Below are 17,926 nucleotides of genomic sequence, written 5' to 3'. Positions count from 1 at the left end.
ATCCACTATTATTACATCAGAAGGGAAAAGCCAAACACAAGGATGTGTGTGTCATTGGGTGAATACATCTTCATTGTATCAGATGCATATTTTTTGTGCGGCAATTTGATGAAATATAAAGTAGCTGTATCTAATTTATGTCCATGAACTATGTTTTGTTTTAAAGTTGTTTTGCCCCACCAGAGATATATTGAAAAAGCTGCTCTTCAGACAGAATAAGTCTGCTGTGTGCTGTCTACATCTAGAAAACATATTATCATCTGACATTCAGGAAGGGTGCTGTTGGCATGCTAGTTGTTGTCAGCTTTACCATGACAGTAAATCATGTCACTGAAAGTTGTGAAATATAAATATATTAAATATATATATAAATATATTATAAATTAATCATGGTGAATATTTAGGATGCTAGGTTCAGAAAATGAAGAATAACTTTGGGCCTCTTATAGCATTTAAAATGAACTAATTCTGTTTTGACATCTCTAAAATGGCCCTATGTGTTAAGACAGTGCAGTCAAGGCAAATTAGTCCATGATATACAGTGCCTCAGGTCATCTCCCAAGTGTGGTTATTATCCTTGATCCTGGTTAGGTCTACACTATATTACAATCTATATTAGAAGGGAGATTAGCTTCGAAGAGCACTAGATATGTGCAATGACAACAAACATATGAAATGGATCGAAAGATTACAGTAGCGTGGCTCATTATATTTACTTTTGCCTTTGCTGTGACAAGCTTAGCTCTTTTACGGCCAATGCAAACATCTCCATATTAGACGATCTGACCTTTTCACACACAAAGATCAAAGGGTGTGTGTCGCCAGGTGCTAATTACACCAGCGGCCCCATATTGGCATATTGACAAATTGTGGCACAATGAAAATAATATGGTTATGAGAGTGGCCTACAATGTTTCTTATTGTCTCATGGGTTAACCTGAATAAATAATACACAACTGGGCATTCTGCAGTTATTTATGAATGTATTTGAAGTCTTCAATATTGATATTTCTGTGCTTTTTCCAGGTGCTGAGCAGCAGTTGAGGATGGCAGGAGATTCTCGAGTCCTCATGGACCACAACATGGAGATAGGAGTCACACCTGCACAGGTAAAGTCTGAGTCTAGACTTTTGTCCTGTCTTTAAAAAAATAAAAAAATAAAAATAAAAAATTGTAAAATTAGGGGGGACCTATAATTCTGTGCAGATGTTGGAAAGAGTGCTATGTTAAATATATTTCATAAAGGAAGCAACATGAGCTCAAAATGTCACAAACTAAAACACTGACACGATTAAAATATTAAAAAAGATCACAGCTTAATGTTCATCACTTCAACTATAAACATATTTATTCATATAAAAATGCAAAAGGCATCTCCTCATTTACATGGCTTCTTATGTATGTTGTGGATTTGTACTCATCAACTTTTAATGAAGGACAGTCTGATGTTTTATGTATGGTTGTGTAGTGCATACGTACATTCATGCCTTTTTTCCCCTTAAGCAAGGTCAAGTGACTCAGTGTACATGTTCACTGAGACCGGATTAGGCCTTGAAAGCCATCTATTTCAAATCAATAATTCCCCACATGTATGTATATTTAGTTACATTAGTTTAGTTAAATTTAGTAGACAGTAATACAGGGATCTAAGTTACCACTTTTTTGCAGGCTTTGTGCAGTGGCAGTTATAACAGATTTGTGCAATGACATCTCATATAGATAATGCCAAAGCACATTTTAAATACAAATATCCAGACTTAAGCAGTGATATAGAAAATTGTTGTATCCAATTTGCCAGTCAACTAAGTGCAGAGGACAAATGGGTCTTTTATCTCACTTTGGTTTGATAAGTGTGGGACAAGCCATTTAAGGATGGTACCCAGCTGAAACCGATATCTGTCTAGACCTCCGGACTGATTGGAGCTTACACTGCCCATTCGAGCAGTACAAAGACAGAGAAGCTCAATGAGATAAACCACCCGGCACTTACCTCAGCCATGTAGAGTGGACTAATGAATTTGTTTATGGTCCATTGCCCTGGGGGAATATATATTGACAGTACAAAGGCCAAAGCCTGGTGACACTACATGTGACGGCTTCATCTATCACTCAATTACCCCGACGCAAATGTGAGGAAATGGATGGAAAAGCCTATGCATTCTTCTGTTATCTCCCACTAATTAACAGTAATTCAAACGCTGCACCATGTCACCTTGCATCTTAATATTTAGAATCCATTTGGCTGCATTTGATTTCAGTGTTTATTATAGTGTTAATGAGGAAGGGCATATTTCGTGTTACTGACTGTGATGCTAATCAATACAATCATTTTTCAATATTTCTTAGCGGAAATATACACTAAAAGACATCCCCTTGCAAATTGATATCCGTTGAGTCAATAAAAGTAGACAGCGCTAACTAAACCACATTCAAAGATAGTGGCATGTGTGACGTTTCATTGAAGCATATGGCACATTAGACAAGCAGCTGCAGCCATGAGGACAAAACTGTTTGTCCTTCACTATCTGTATAATACAACACACTCTGGACACAATAGGTACGTCTCTTAGTGACACACATGACTAGTTGTACACAGGTGTCCTATTAGCTCAACAATAATATGTTGTCATGCTTTAACACAATGCACTGTACTTATCAACTGAAAGACTTGCGTGTCAATGCACTGACAACACGTCCTTGGTTTCTGTCAAAGTGCCTTAGCAGGTCTGTCTTTCTTTTTGTCCTTGCAACTGTCACACAAAAAAAAAAAAAAAAAGAAAGAAACCAAGTCACGGAGGTAAAATAGAGGAAATTCACTTATGTTTTTAGACATAGTTGAACTGGATAGCTCAGACTTAATTTAGTCATTGATTTAGTCGTCTATATGGAGGGAGGATGGATGAGGGTAGAGTTGCCAAAGTGCGATAGAGAGGAGAGGGACGAGAGGGAGGGGACATGAGGACAAAAGGGACAGAGCACTGGAGCACGGCCAACGCTGACAGACCTGCTGCCCCTGTGTCCTTGTATATCTGTACAAATGCACCAGTGCAACAGAGCAACAAATAATGCAACAAATAAGGAAACAAATAATGTTTTATGTAGGTGGTCAGTACATGTACTCAGTGCTTATTAAGAAACAATATTTAGGAATTAATTTTGATTCTTAGGAGGGACTTTTCAGTTTGAGGTTTACATATTCTCTCTGTGTCAAGATGCACAGTCATTTGAAGATCATCAGGAAGACCACTGAAAAATCAATAATATGATTGGGTACACTTCATAATAATTACACCTTAAAAAAGAATAAGGAAAAACAATTAGCATAGGTTCATTAGTTGTAGTTATTATAGTTTGATAAATTTTATATAATATTTTGTATATTTCTTTTTTCCTGAAAGGTGAAGAAGCTACCCAAACACTTACGAGAGGCTCAGATCCCAACGGACCGCACACATCTCATCACAGACCCTGCGAAAAAACCACGACAACGCTACGTGCAAAAAGACGGAAAGTGCAATGTTCACCATGGCAACGTCCAAGAGACTTACAGGTACCTTAGCGACCTGTTTACTACGCTCGTGGACTTACGCTGGCGACTTAGTTTCTTCATTTTTACCCTGGTCTATGTCGTCAATTGGCTTTTCTTCGGCTTCCTGTGGTGGCTGATTGCACTCATTCGGGGAGACTTGTTACACGCTGATGAGGAGGACTGGACTCCTTGTGTGGAGCACCTCAACAGTTTTGTCTCCGCTTTCTTGTTCTCCATTGAAACAGAGACAACCATAGGGTACGGGTATCGGGTAATCACGGAAAAATGCCCAGAAGGTATCATTTTGCTTTTAGTGCAAGCCATTTTGGGATCCATCGTAAATGCCATGATGGTGGGCTGCATGTTTGTCAAAATATCCCAGCCAAAGAACCGCGCAGAAACTCTAATGTTCTCGCACAATGCTGTTATATCTGTACGGGACAATAAGATGTGCCTCATGTTCCGAGTGGGAGACCTGAGGAATTCCCATATCGTAGAGGCGTCGATCCGGGCCAAGCTGATCCGATCTCAGCAGACTAAAGAGGGAGAGTTCATTCCACTGAACCAGACCGATATTAACATTGGATTTGACACCGGGGATGATCGCTTATTTCTGGTGTCTCCACTCATCATCTCCCACGAGATCAACGAAAAGAGTCCTTTTTGGGAGCTGTCCATGGCTCAGATGGAGAAGGAGGAGTTCGAGATCGTGGTCATCCTGGAGGGCATGGTGGAAGCTACAGGTCTGTATATTTCTGTCATTATAAAAGTGAAAGATTGGTCATTGTACTTAAGCCATGCACTTGCCTGTCTAATTTCTGCTCAAATGCAGAAGGGTCTGGAACCACATGATAAAGTTCATCAGTCGTCCATACTTAGGACCATAAGTTCCAGTCAAATGAAGCTCACAAGGCTAGCAATTACAATATAAGAGTGAATTTGGAGCAGAGTTCCGTATTAGAAGTATTAATTTATTTACAGACAAGATAGCAAAATAAAAACACCAGGATCAGGTATAGCAGGTTAATGTTCACAGTTAAAGATCAAAATGAGGTTCAATACAGCAGTGGTTAGAAAGAGATAGGGGACGATTTTTAACATAAAGTCATTTGAAGTTGAACGGGAAACACCCCCATGTTCACTTCCATGTGGAATGTGGCAGCTAGCGAGTTAGCTATGTCTGTTTATATATACCGTCTATGCTATGGACAGTCGCTAATTTGTAGTACTTGTGTTTCAAATGTGGAAAGCATCGCCTGTTGAATATTCTCGTACCATTCTTTCATTTCAGATACACAAGAGTTCAATACTTCACTCTGATGTCTGTGCCGTTTCTCAGTTCTGTGTTATTTTGTTTTTCTTTTATACTAGTAAGCATTAGAGAAAATCCATTTCTGTAGTATACTGAGCTGGGAGTGAGTGTCCTCCGTATACCACAGAAATGGAATTACTGTTATAGAATAAATTGTAGCAGCCCGAGAGTGGAAGACACGAAGCTGGAGTTCTAACTCAGAAGAAGTTTATTTAGCATCAGTACAGGACCCAGCACCTGGTCAACAAATTATAATAGTGTTGTCCATTCCAGTCTAATAGAGTCCAGTCTATTAAACTGGACTATGCTTTTGTTGTAGGGAGTATTATACCTCTGATGACACAGACTAAGATAACAAGGACTGAGCTGGCAGTGAGCCTACAGCACAGATATGGAATGTCAGGCAGTGGCTCAGTTGGTAGAGTGTTTGTCCACTGAGGTTGGCGATTTGAATCCCTGTCAGCGTGCACTGGCCTATGAATGTGTGTGTGTGAATGGGTGAGAGGTTCTTAAATAAAAAATGTGACCATTTACCATTTCATTTCTGCCATGTTTGTTTTAACAGAAACATACCATGCACTTTTATGACTGGTTAATCCACCTTTCAATCATGTCTATTGTAAAGTGGGTAGTCTGGATACTGTACCAGACCCACATGTCTTTGTCACATATGGTAAAAGTGTGTGGTTTTGGCTCACCAGGCAAGCCATGCATTTTTGAATGAAATGATATGATAACTGCTGCTCTAGACATGTAGATGACTTATTGCATAATTTTCTTCTTTTTTTAATGAATTAAGATGAAAGTAATAGATGCATAAACCATTAACATAAACAGTGGACTAATGTTCATTAAATCCTGTGAATCACTGCATAGCTCATTTATGATACCAAATAAATATGAGTCTTGTCCTTGAAGGGAAATAGGTATGGTGGTATTCACAGAGATGAGATGAACAAACAGGAAATGTGTTGAGAGTGTGCCTCAATAAGCCATTTACGCTTACGTCACAAATGAGGACGTTTGGAAAGATGCGATTACAACTTCCCAGGCCCAGTTTTCTTCATCTACATGTTATTGTGGTGTTCCGTTATGTTCGGCTAATCAACAATTAGAACCATCCCTCAGTCTTCATCATTTCCCCACTGACGCACAACTCCGAGAGATGAGGGCACCAAATTCAATATTATTACAAACATGACACACATATGCAGTTTTCATTTTACCTCTGATGACATTTACTTCAGTGGGTTTTATCACAGCCAGTTTTAATAGATCCATGTTAGGCATGTCCATTGTCAGTAACTACACCAGAAGTTGTAATCACATCTCTACAAATGTCTTCCTGGTTTATGATATAAGCGTGGACAGAACCTATAGAAAGAACGTTCCTGTTGATAAAAGTGCACTGCTTTTAGAGGGCAATCCTTGTCCTTAAGTGCTGCACAGTATACCATGTTGATATAACAGAGAAGACAATGGCAATGTTCTCTTTTCTGATACATGGGGGATTATGTAACTGTTTTGAATTGTTGGGTAATTTTCAGTGTTTTCTCTCTTCACATTTCCAGTAATTTATAATACTTAAGGCAAGCACTGTCTCTCACTGCTACATTTGGGAGTGGTTCCCTGTGCTCTCATGCAGCCCACATCCACACTGTTGCCATTCCAAGGTTACGTCTTTGATATTGTTTATTTCAAAATGGATGGATGTGCAGCTACCCTCTTCATCTGTGTTTTGAGTACATGACAGATGGTTCTCAAAAGTGCTCAAGGCTGGTTACATTTATAATGCACACATGGACAATAATTTATTCTTGAAATGTCCCGAAGTATAGTTTGATTTATAATACAAAATAGTTTTCTTCTTTTCTTTTTTTTATTGTGTACAGTAATGTGCTCCATAATGTAAAGAGGCCATATTGCGCTATTTTCTTGACAAAAACATACCTGGAGTTGTGTTATGTTTCATTCCTACATGTTTAACACATACATTCTGCATATTTACACTGTGTTCTCTCAAACACTCTGTTGCACATTGTGATGTCAGGGGGTAATACAGGAAGTGCTCCACTGTGTTTTTAAAATCCATACATCTTCAGTAGAATCATTTGGATTATTTCAGTTCTGGAATTGCCAATTTCTAGAAAACAAAAGGCAAATGGTAGCAGCTGAACTTGAAAATTACACCTTCATGACCACATGGTGGAACAGAGCATTTTGAGCCAGACAAATAATAAAGGATTACTTTAACATCTAACATGTGTGAATGAAACAAAACACAACTCCAGGTTATGTTATCGAAGAGGTAACAACACAAAGCTCACAAGAGTCATTTTTGCATAGTAAAGGACCTTTAAAGGGTATTTGGGCTGTCCTTGAATTTAGAAAAGCAAAGTAAAAAATAAGAAAATAGCAAAGTAAAAAATAAATAAAATAAAATAAATATCACTTGTATCGGGCTCCAGAAATTGTTAGAAATTGTTCCCACATTTAGACCAAATTTGTCGAGCCCTACATAGAAATTGTTTTGATTGTATGTATATTCATGGGTCTTAGCTTCCTGCAACATTCTGAGGACCTTTTCCCATTGAAAAGATATAATATTTAGCTTTAAATTATTCATTGCTATGGCAACAGTCGTACTTTTTACCATTCTGAAACCCATGGATAGAATATATTTGGTGTTGCTTACTATTTCTATCACACATTAAATGAGCTGGATTCTCCATCATCATGGTGTGGCAGGTAGTGAGCCATTAGGCACTGTCAGGTATACTGCATAAGCCTTTTAATAAATTGTTATAATATAGAGCCTTGAGCAAATTTCTCAGCCAGAAGAAATGGCAATGAAAAGAACCTTTCTCAAAGACAAAGACACAGTGGTATACATACTACTGGTCAAAAGTCTGGACTCACCCTCTCATTATTTTATTTATTTTTTTACTACTTTCAGCATTTTATATACATACACAAGACATCATATATATGACTAAGATATATGGAATTATGTAGCAAAAAATATTACTAAATATATATTTTTATATTTTATAACCAAATTCTCAAATTAGCCACCTTTTTCTTTTTTTGAAAGCATACTTAGTAGTTATTTCATATACACTACCAATAAAAAGTCTGTAATAAAAAAAATAATAATAACTTTTTTTTCTTTGCTACATAATTCCATACACCTTACTTTATAGATTTGATGTACATTATTTTTATTTTGGTAACCATTTTGATGGGTGCTGTCCTGTGTAATCATTTCACAAAAATAAATGAAAATAATAATGTCAAAACTCATAAATGGTAGGGAAAAAACTGACAAAAGCACCCATCTTTCACTAATCTAACCAGGCACCATTTTACATGTATGTGCACATTTCTGCTCTATTTCATTTTCATTGTCTTTTTCCTCCAGAGCACCAGTTCTGTAGTCATCACGTTTCCAGCTTGAGCTGTTGGACTCTCTACTCACATATTAAATCACAGTTGGCGTCACAGTAGAGTCATTGGATTCCTGCTGGTGCCATGGCGTCAGTGTCCTTGACCAATCTCCTATGAACCAAAATGACCAATCCTCACCCTGTTCCCGCACTAACGATTTTATAGGGTTGTGAAAAGGGTGGAAGTTCAAATGGATGGTTTAAATTGTTTTATATAACATGCAGTTTTATGCTTCACGTGATCTATGAGGACAAAAGAGAAATAAGAAAAAGATGTCTGAATAAACTGAAGGTGCATTATGCAGCTTTTCTGGGGTCTACTATCTGCTTCTCTCTGTGGACAAACCTTGCATGGTATAGCATTAAACATATCTAACCTCACAGAGACATGCAGCTGACACTAGTGAGCCAAGTTGTAGGTTAAATCTGTGAAGTGGAGAACTTTTAATGCATATCGGTGGAACATTTCAGGAAAACTATAAAATCTCAGTATGTAGCTGACCCTCCCCCTGAAAGGTACATAGTATATCTTTAAAGAACAACGATATTTCAAGTGTTGAATTTCTGAGACGCCATAACCTCTCACAGGGGATCCTGCATGAGCCCTCAGCATTACAATGAATCAAGTCCAACATTTTGTAATAAAACTAATGGATTTATTAAATTCTTTGGATAATTAAAAAAAAAAAAAAAAAAAAGTCAGGTTGTAGTTGTATCAAAACTATTTGTCCATGATATTGTGTGTAAAACATACATTTATAAGAAAGATATTCATTAACGGTACATTACTTACAAATGTATCACCTTCTCTTGAGGAGCGTCATTTACAGTGATGTTGCTAAAACAATCCATATTTTCATTATAAATTGTTCTTTGTTTGCACAGACAAGTTTATATATCAAATATTACTTAACATCACGCCACCTCTCAGAATCCAGACAACATAGCATTATTTTGTTGCCCTACAAACAAAACTGTACGTGGTTCCTGGAAGTCTCTATGTAGTAGCAGGTCAAGTGTGTAGTTGGTTAATAATTAGTCTTAACTTTTACTAAGTCCCCATTTTCTTGAGTACACAAAGTGGTAATTTAACAGCCAGCCTGTTCATTTAATTTAACAGACGTAGATTCGTAGATTGTGTTGATGATCCTGCCTAGTAATTCCTGCTTATATCTATTTATAGATTTTTATTTTATTTTTAACTAGTGCTGTCTAATGATAAAAACAATTAAACAAATTTATCACACTTTTGAAATATGAATAATCATATTTGTGTTGCATTGTGTGCTGATACAATGCTGTAATTTAAAATCTTTTTATAAAAAACATGAAACTTTTTTTTTTTAATTATCTCATCTCAATCATTCCACAAATCTAAATTAAATATTTGAAAGCCTAACTGGAAGTAATATAAGTCTAGAAACTGCACCTCATATTAAATGAATTATTTATTATTTTGGAAGCAGATTGGTGCACTTGAGCACGTGAGGACTGATGGATATTATGTGTAAATGTACTCAGATGTAATGAGCACAGCTCCTGAGTAGGTCCACTAAGGTCCACTGTCCGCTAAGCCTCCAGCCAGACTTACACTTGATTGGTCAAAACATCATGAGGTTCATCTTCAGTAATTCATGGATGATGTGTCAATTTGCTTTTATTTATTAAATACATTAAAGCATTAATACTGACAGCCCTATTTTTTTACTCAAGTACCCCTGTGTTTTCTACTGAAGTACCCCTGTGTTTTTTACTTGATTACTCCTGTGTATTCAACAGAGTGAACAGTGAACCTTTACTCTTTATTCTCTATATGGATCCCCATTAGCCTTCACAAGGTGGCTGCTCATCTTCCTGGTTGTGTTTTGAAAATAAATAAATAAATATTGCACATTTAAAAAGGTAGAGATACTCAACAATTCTGTTTTCAAAAAAATTACATTGTGTCATATTGACTTTGCATATTAGCAATTGGTAAATAGCACATATAATAATAACTATAAACATTAATGTTCAGCACTACCAAAACATAATTTATTCTGTATTAGTGTTTAATTTTCTTTCTTTTTAGAGTGTCTGTTTTTAATTGATTTGATGCTAGTGGAAAGTGAAACTAATATATCTGCAGATGCAGTCCAATTAAGTTTGCAATGATAGCAGATACTGAGTGACCACTGAGGTAGCCTGGACAAACTGACCCACACAGCAGTACCAATAATGAGAGCAGAAACCTGGTGAGTCATAGCAGGTGACCGTTGGAAAGCCGTGAATGGTAGCAACAACCAAACACATGGTCCTGCAGGAAAACTCTGACTCTCCCATTCTCGTTGAGAGCGACACCAAACACAATTATTTTTACATTTTTTCCAGCCACCAGCATTTACCATACCTATTCTTACAGATGGAAAAATCAACTACAAATTCCTGTCAACATGTATGTGTATATAGGCAATAAAGTTATGTTGGAATAAATATTGTTAGGAAACTGAGGTAAAACATGACATGAGGCTTTGAAATGGTGGTAATTATTTTGGCAATATAATTTCTTTAGCAAAGAAATATCGTGTCTGCAAACATTGGAGTTTAAACCTCTGCAAACATGTTTTGAAATGTATGACATTAGCTGATAAGATTTTTGCGTTCTTTCAAATGTACTTTGTGTTCCTAATTCTGATTTAATAAACTCATCTAATTGCAGTAGCAGTACATATACAAAATATACAAATTGCAGGTTTTGTTTGTTTGTTTATTTGGTTTTGGTTTTGGTTTTGCTTTGCTTTTTTGCTTTTGTTGTTGTTGTTGTTGTTGTTGTTGTTGTTGTTGTTTTTGCTGTAGATAAATGTTTTGGTGCAGGGATGGTCCTCTTCCCATTTGTCTCTATGGAGAAAGTTATCTGAAATATTTCACAGTATGTCTTTAAATTTATCCATCTTCATCTTTTTCACTTATTCACTTACTGTTATTAATGCCAAAAACGTATACATTGTTTGCATGGAGAAAGTTTAGTAGTGGGATACTGGAGACATTTGAGGTAAAGGAATTATATCTCCATGAAGACAAAATCTGCTAAGTCCTCTACAAGAAAACTTACATAGCACACCTTTAAATACTACTTCAAAACATAAAGTAGCTGCCTAAAAAGTGTTTATTCCAAAAGCTAGTCTTAGTCATGGTGTGTCAAAGCTCCAAATCTCACTATAGGCCAAGTGTCTCTAACAGAGCAGCCTTCAGCAGAATTATAATGGCAGCACAAAGTAAGCTGTTCCAATACAATGGGAGAAAGAAAGCCTATTCATGCTTCTGAGAATAACAATGCTTTAGGAAACAAGACTATTTCAGTACTTTTTTTTTAACTGATAAAAACATATTTGGTACACTCCTGACAAGAAAGTCTATACAAAATCATGCTATTTTAAACAATATTGAATTCCTGTCACTTGGGATCTATATAGTTACTAAAATAAACACTTTGCAAGCTAAATGTGGAAACTAGGACACTCAAAAGCTGAAGAAGAGAAGCAAAAGAGAGACTTCCTTCACAATGTATCGAGTGCCTATGAAGTCTAAGTAGCAAGCTTTAAATCATGAGTTAGTTGTGCATTCAAAAGAATCCGTGTTATATAATGAAACAGCTGGAGAGACGGTCCGGTGGTGAGTCAGATGTTACTTGTAAAGACGGCACTGACGAGGTTGTGGTTATGAAAGCGAAGCAATGATCTATTGTTATTCAAATGAGGAAGAAGACTATATGCATACTAATACAGAAATGTACTGTTTTGCAGTTTATATCATTGGATTATATTGATCAAATTGTGTTCTTGTTTAGAATTAATTATATCAATGTATTTTTATTTGCTTGCATTCTGTTTAAGCATTGTGGTACACCAGACACCAGTTAGTCCCATGGCTGACACTATGGTCTGAAATTATAAATCTTTGTTTATATTCATATCTATCTCCTATGAACATTTGAAGTGATGAATGAAGCTATTAGGAGAGCATTGTATAAAACAGGAAAAATAACAAATGCATATCTATAGTTCAAAAATAATTGTAGTAAAGTGTTTAGTTGGGTACTGATTTTTAACTAAACACTATTTTTTTTTAAATAGCCAACAAAACCACCTGTGATAGGCTCAGGATCTTAAACTGAGGCACGCAATTTGTAGTTCACAGGAGACAAGTTAAGTAACAGTTCCACTGTTGTACGTCACCCGTTCATCATCACAGTTCATTCAAGCTAGTGTTTCTTAAGGTTGGTTACACATCACAGACATTTCACGGTCACAAAGAGAAGGCAAGATCGCACCAAGAGGTAAGAAAAGGTAAGACTGCACGTGGGATCTACGTGGCACCCCTAGCAGGGCATCACGTAGCTCTGAATGCCCCGCCTCTGCTCCAGCATTCACCCGGCACTGCTCCAAACATCCCGGAGCTTAAAACACACACAGACGCATAGCAACTCAACACGAGGGCGAGACGAGGGCGACAAGGGCAGTGAGAGACACCAACAAAAGTGGACCGGAAGTGTCTGAGGTCTGTGTCGTGAATGAAGCACATATACTGACTGACAGCTGACATAAATGACCAATAAAAAATGTAATCAATACAATTTCAAGACCACTGTTTTATTGCCAAGTACAATTTGCACTCAAAAAGGAAGCAAAACATAACTAACTGCAAATTAGTTCAAAGACAACACAATGTTGGTCAGCCAGTATTACGAATAACACCTTTGAATATGTATGTATTTATTTGTTAGCTGTAGCATAGTCCCAAAAAACATCATACCAACAATGCTTTATGTGGTCGGTTGAGTACTTTAGATGTTCAACTGTTTTGAAAAATAACAGCTCCACCTGAGATAGGCCCAGGGCCTTCAATTGAGGCCTTAAAAGTTTATAGTTGAGTAGACATAGGCAGGGTTTAAGTTATTCATATGGCAGGATTTTTTTCTTTAAATAAGTTAGCTTGAAATAGTTTTTAACAGTTTCATTTTTGCACTTCATTTCACCCATTCATCACCACAGTTCATACAAGTTAGTTTTTCTTGAAATTTGCTGTATATCGAATGCCTGGCAAATCCAGAAAGATATCTCTTTGTATTTATTTTATTTTTTTTAAATACAGATTGATATCCGTCTGGTCCCTATGCCCTCTGTCATGCCTCAAACATAGTCAATTGCTTCGCTCATTGATTCTGTAGACATCAGCAAGGTTTTTCAGCTCTCTGTGATTTGTTTTTCTACTTCTCATTTTTTCCGATATGATGGACAATACGTGTGTCTGCTAATCCATCTGTCAATCACATCCATTTGAAAATGGGGAGATTCACCACTAACCAGACTCACATCTTCGTGAAGAAATGTGTATTCTGGATCCCCGGCAAGTGCATCGAGGCCATTTCATGGTCACAAAGAGATCGTATGAAAAGGCAAGACTGCAAGTGGGATGTGCGTGGCACCTGTAGCAGGGCATCACGTGGCTCTTACATGAACGCCTTTGCTCCACCATTCACTCGGCACCGCTACAAACATCCCAGAGCTTGAAACAGGCGCAGGCGCATTACACCGCAGGACAACAAAAGGGAACCGGATGTGTGTGAGGTCAGAGGGCGAATGACGTCAAGGTCTTATGTTGATGACCAATGAAAATGGAGCTCCTGAATGGCAGAGCCCACCTGCAGACTGTCCTGCCACTGCCACATAACTCGTGATGCTTGTGCTACAAGCAAACAAAAGCAACTGTCAAAACAAAATATGTTTTATGTCCGAAAGGGAGTAGGGGGAAGTAAATAGTGGTTTATAGTATACGGGAGTTATCTTATCACAGCATGTTTTGGATGTAGGAGAAATTGCTTTGTAGGTAAAATATTCACAAATTTGAATTCTGAGTAGGATTCAAATGGGCAGGAATGAAAATAACAAAGATGCTTGATTGTTAGTTAATGTGATAAAATATGCAAATCTTTGATTATCAAACAGAGACAATGAACATCGCTGTTTCCTCGATAGCTTTTAAACAGATTTAAAAGAATACAATTTTGTTATTTTTGGTCCTTGTTTAACCTTTTTTGGGGTAAAAACAATATAAAATATGACATTGCCGCAGTATTATAATTATTATCATGTGGTCTTCTTTTGATTCTAAACCATGGCACACACACACATACAAACAGAAATTTAAAAAGTACAAATGAAACAAATGGAAGACAAATATTTATTTTTTGTGAGTTTAAAAGTGGATTTTAGAACCAGGGATTTACAATAACTAACATGTATTCTTGTGTGTGTGTGCTCTTCTGTGTAGGCATGACGTGCCAGGCCCGCAGCTCTTACCTGGACACAGAGGTGCTCTGGGGGTACCGCTTCACCCCCGTCCTGTCTCTGGAGAACGGCTTCTATGAGGTTGACTACAACAACTTCCACGACGTCTACGAAACCAATACCCCCGCGTGCAGCGCCAAGGAGCTCGCCGCTAAGCTACGTGAGGGCCCACTATTACCTCAGCTATCTCTGCTCAGCCCTGAACCCAAAACACATACATTTGACCCCTTGAATCCACTGACCAATCAGGATCCACTAAACCAGGAAGAGGACAAGGTGGAGACAGAGATAGGAGAGGAGAGGGGGGGTAGCAATGGTTCTGCTGCAGCTCTGGAGCAAGTGTCAACCCTGCCAGATGGACTGCCCAAGTGATGGACAATAAAGACCCTGGAAATACAGAGACAGAGGACAAAAGGACATTGGACGATACACTGCTTAATTTAATCAGCTTGTTTCATGGCAGTGCTTTGGAACCCATCTTTGTTCAACCCCATGCAATACGCCACAACTAGTCAATCTATAGTCTTCTGTAGATTGCTCACACACACTTGCACATATTTAGATACCTACCATATGTACTGTCTAATGAAAGACTGCTGTTTCTGATTTTATAATTGCAAAGACCACTTACTGCTAATCACTCCAAGTTTTATTATGTAAACTTGAGTGGACACTAGTAGCCATATCTGAGTACTATAAGGACTTACTATCAGTATTGTCTGTATGTTTGGTTCTTTCATTTTTGTATACTTCATTTTGTCTGAATCTCAAGGGGGCAGTGCCTCTTGTCCCTTGACTTGTGGAAACTCATCTTTCCCTTGATTATATGAAGTACGAGATTTGTTATTGTATGTTTATTGACTATATTTACTCAACTTGAACCACGCTGCTGTGAGCATCAGAAAATGGTTACGAAAGTCATATTTTTTTATTATCACGTTATTATTTGTATTGGCCTGTATGTCTAATGTGTCTATCATATTTGTCACATTTGAGATCCTTTCACCTTGTTTATTTGTTTTTAGTCTAGTCTTCCACTATCCAGTTGACACGTTTGATTGAAATGCCAGGTTTATTCTTAATCTTGATTTAAGAATTTGAAAACATTTATGGATTTGAAAAATAAGTCCACTGCCTTGTTTGGACATTGTTGGATGGGAGGTAAAGAATCACAAGCTCCAAAATGTTTGCATAGAATAATATTGGTTAAACTTGGTCATAGGGCTATTTGTTAATATATTTATGTTTATAACTGCAGCTAGTACACAAATACAACAGCTGTGTGTCATATTGGCACCTAAAGCACAGTTTACTGACAAAATAATGTTCCACAGTGACAAACCACTGGTCCCCGCTGATGCATGTCACTTCTCATTCAAATGACATTTAAATGCAGATGTTAATCTTTTATATATTAAAAAACTACTTGAAATCTTCCTCATTTTTCTACATTGCTCAAAAGAATATTTAATTACAAATGAAACAATATATGTCTGTTTTGTTGTTATAAATATTCAATATAAGATGAAGAATTGTTATAGCCGATAATCAGTCCTGAGATTTCCTTTTATTTGGAGTCACAGAAGGCATTTGGGATTTAACCTTTTTTTTTTTTTTTTTTCAAAAAAAAACAAACTAACTTGCATGTATGAACCCTTAATGCCCCTATTGCTTAAAAGTTTTAATACAAGAAGAACAGGGTATTTTTAGGCATGCAATTATTAATGTAACATAACCACATATTAAGAAAAAACACATTTAACTTTCCCAGTTATTTTGTTTATTTTTAATGTTTTAATTTACAAAGAAATGCTTGGCCAATGTTAGAATTTCACTGTGCATCTTGCTAAAGGATGTGAGAGAGAACGTTTTTATTACCATTGCTGATGTATGTTTGTTTTCCCATGGGATTAAACATAATATGTCCAAGAACAACATGTTTCTATTAACTACTGTGTGTTCACATGAGTGATGAAGAAGTCTGTGCACGGATCATGTCACTTAGTCTGATTCAAGCCAGAGATCAGTGATGTAACCTGCAATGAGCTGGAAAATATATTGTTATTATGGCGGAAAAAAAAAAAAACTAAACTAAAATGACTAATAAATGCTTTTACATTTCAAAAACTTCATGCTGCTCTATAAATTGTATAGAAAGCAAGAACAGTAATACAAAAGATTGATTAAATAAAAAGATGCATCTTAAAAATGATGAGGTCAAGTTAAGTTAAAGTACTGTTGTGTGGGTGGGGTTTAGACATTAGCTAAAATACATTACTACATTGCATGTTAATTGTTACGGAAAATATATATTTACAAGTACCACATTATCTGGTCTACTGTATTTTATAATAAGTTGTTTCCTCATCTGTGCTCTTAAACTACACACACCTTCACTAGAATCATTTGGATAATTTCAGCTTTAGATTTGCCAATTTCTACTGAACAAAGGGTAAAAAGTAGTGTTTAACTTGAAAACTTCCACTTCATGACATCACAAGTTGGAACAGAGCATTTTAAGATTTGGAAATGTAGACAGAGTAATAATAACTCAAACATGACTGAAACAAACTACAACTACAAACATATTTTTGAGGAAGTGTCAACATTAAAATATGGATTAAAGCTCAAAAGAATTCATTTTGTGTATTTAAGACCTTTAATAACCCTCAAATATCCATATATTAAAGGTCCGCTCATTTATTATTACGGTAATTTTCGGACTATTGAGTGGACCTGAATATAAACCACATAAAAAAAAATTTAAAGAAATAAAAGTGTACATATACAGTATAGGCCACATCTGTCTATAAGCAGTGTTAAGTGTATAAGCCTGTGTCCACATCTTCAAGAACGTTTTCAAGTTTGGGCCATCTGCTTTTATCGCCTCTGAAAGCTTTTGTCGTCTTTTTACTTTGAGCCAGTTTGTCACGCTGAAGTCGCCAAAGTCTCACCATCGACTCACTGATGCTGAGCTCACGTGCAGCAACTCTATTTCCTTCTTCGACAGCCACATCAATTGCCTTTAACTTTTCATGAGGAGGGTGTGTGCATGAAGCGCAAAATAATTGTTCAAAACACAATTCAACTAGAATCGGCACATCTTCCCCATCTCTCTACTGCGCGTGTCTCCTACAGAAAGAGTTGCTGTCCTGTCTGTATCATGTTAGTGTCTTGTTGGATTTCAGCAGATTTCAGGCTCTCTCGGGGACTAGTTATATCGATTAGGTATGAGTGAATGTCTGGCTACTGAAGTTTGAGACGTTTCTTCTTGTCATTTACGTACCCACCTGCATTTAACACATATGGGTAA

The 17,926-nt window shown here is 36.8% G+C and overlaps 1 protein-coding gene across 1 annotated transcript; it reads left to right on the top strand.

Moving 5' to 3' along the window:
• The first annotated feature begins 1,046 nt into the window (after window positions 1-1,046).
• kcnj5 (potassium inwardly rectifying channel subfamily J member 5) lies at window positions 1,047-14,985 on the top strand. The gene is made up of 3 exons (XM_020926805.1): window positions 1,047-1,109; window positions 3,399-4,272; window positions 14,597-14,985. The coding sequence occupies exons 1-3, from the start codon at window positions 1,047-1,049 to the stop codon at window positions 14,983-14,985; spliced, it is 1,326 nt and encodes a 441-aa protein (XP_020782464.1).
• Window positions 14,986-17,926: the final 2,941 nt, after the last annotated feature.

The sequence above is a fragment of the Boleophthalmus pectinirostris genome, unplaced genomic scaffold (assembly GCF_026225935.1).
Source record: "Boleophthalmus pectinirostris isolate CB_2022bp ecotype Guang Dong unplaced genomic scaffold, ASM2622593v1 HiC_scaffold_9, whole genome shotgun sequence".
NCBI classification, from domain to species: Eukaryota; Metazoa; Chordata; class Actinopteri; order Gobiiformes; family Gobiidae; genus Boleophthalmus; species Boleophthalmus pectinirostris.
This window is presented reverse-complemented; position numbering and strand designations above follow the sequence as displayed.

What these genes read in the sequence shown, in the direction of transcription:
- kcnj5 (XM_020926805.1), top strand. Translation starts at nt 1,047, where the DNA reads ATGGCAGGAGATTCTCGAGTCCTCATGGACCACAACATGGAGATAGGA. An exon ending in TAGGAGTCACACCTGCACAG is followed by an intron (nt 1,110 to 3,398) that starts GTAAAGTCTGAG and finishes TTTTCCTGAAAG; the next exon opens with GTGAAGAAGCTACCCAAACA. An exon ending in GGGCATGGTGGAAGCTACAG is followed by an intron (nt 4,273 to 14,596) that starts GTCTGTATATTT and finishes TCTTCTGTGTAG; the next exon opens with GCATGACGTGCCAGGCCCGC.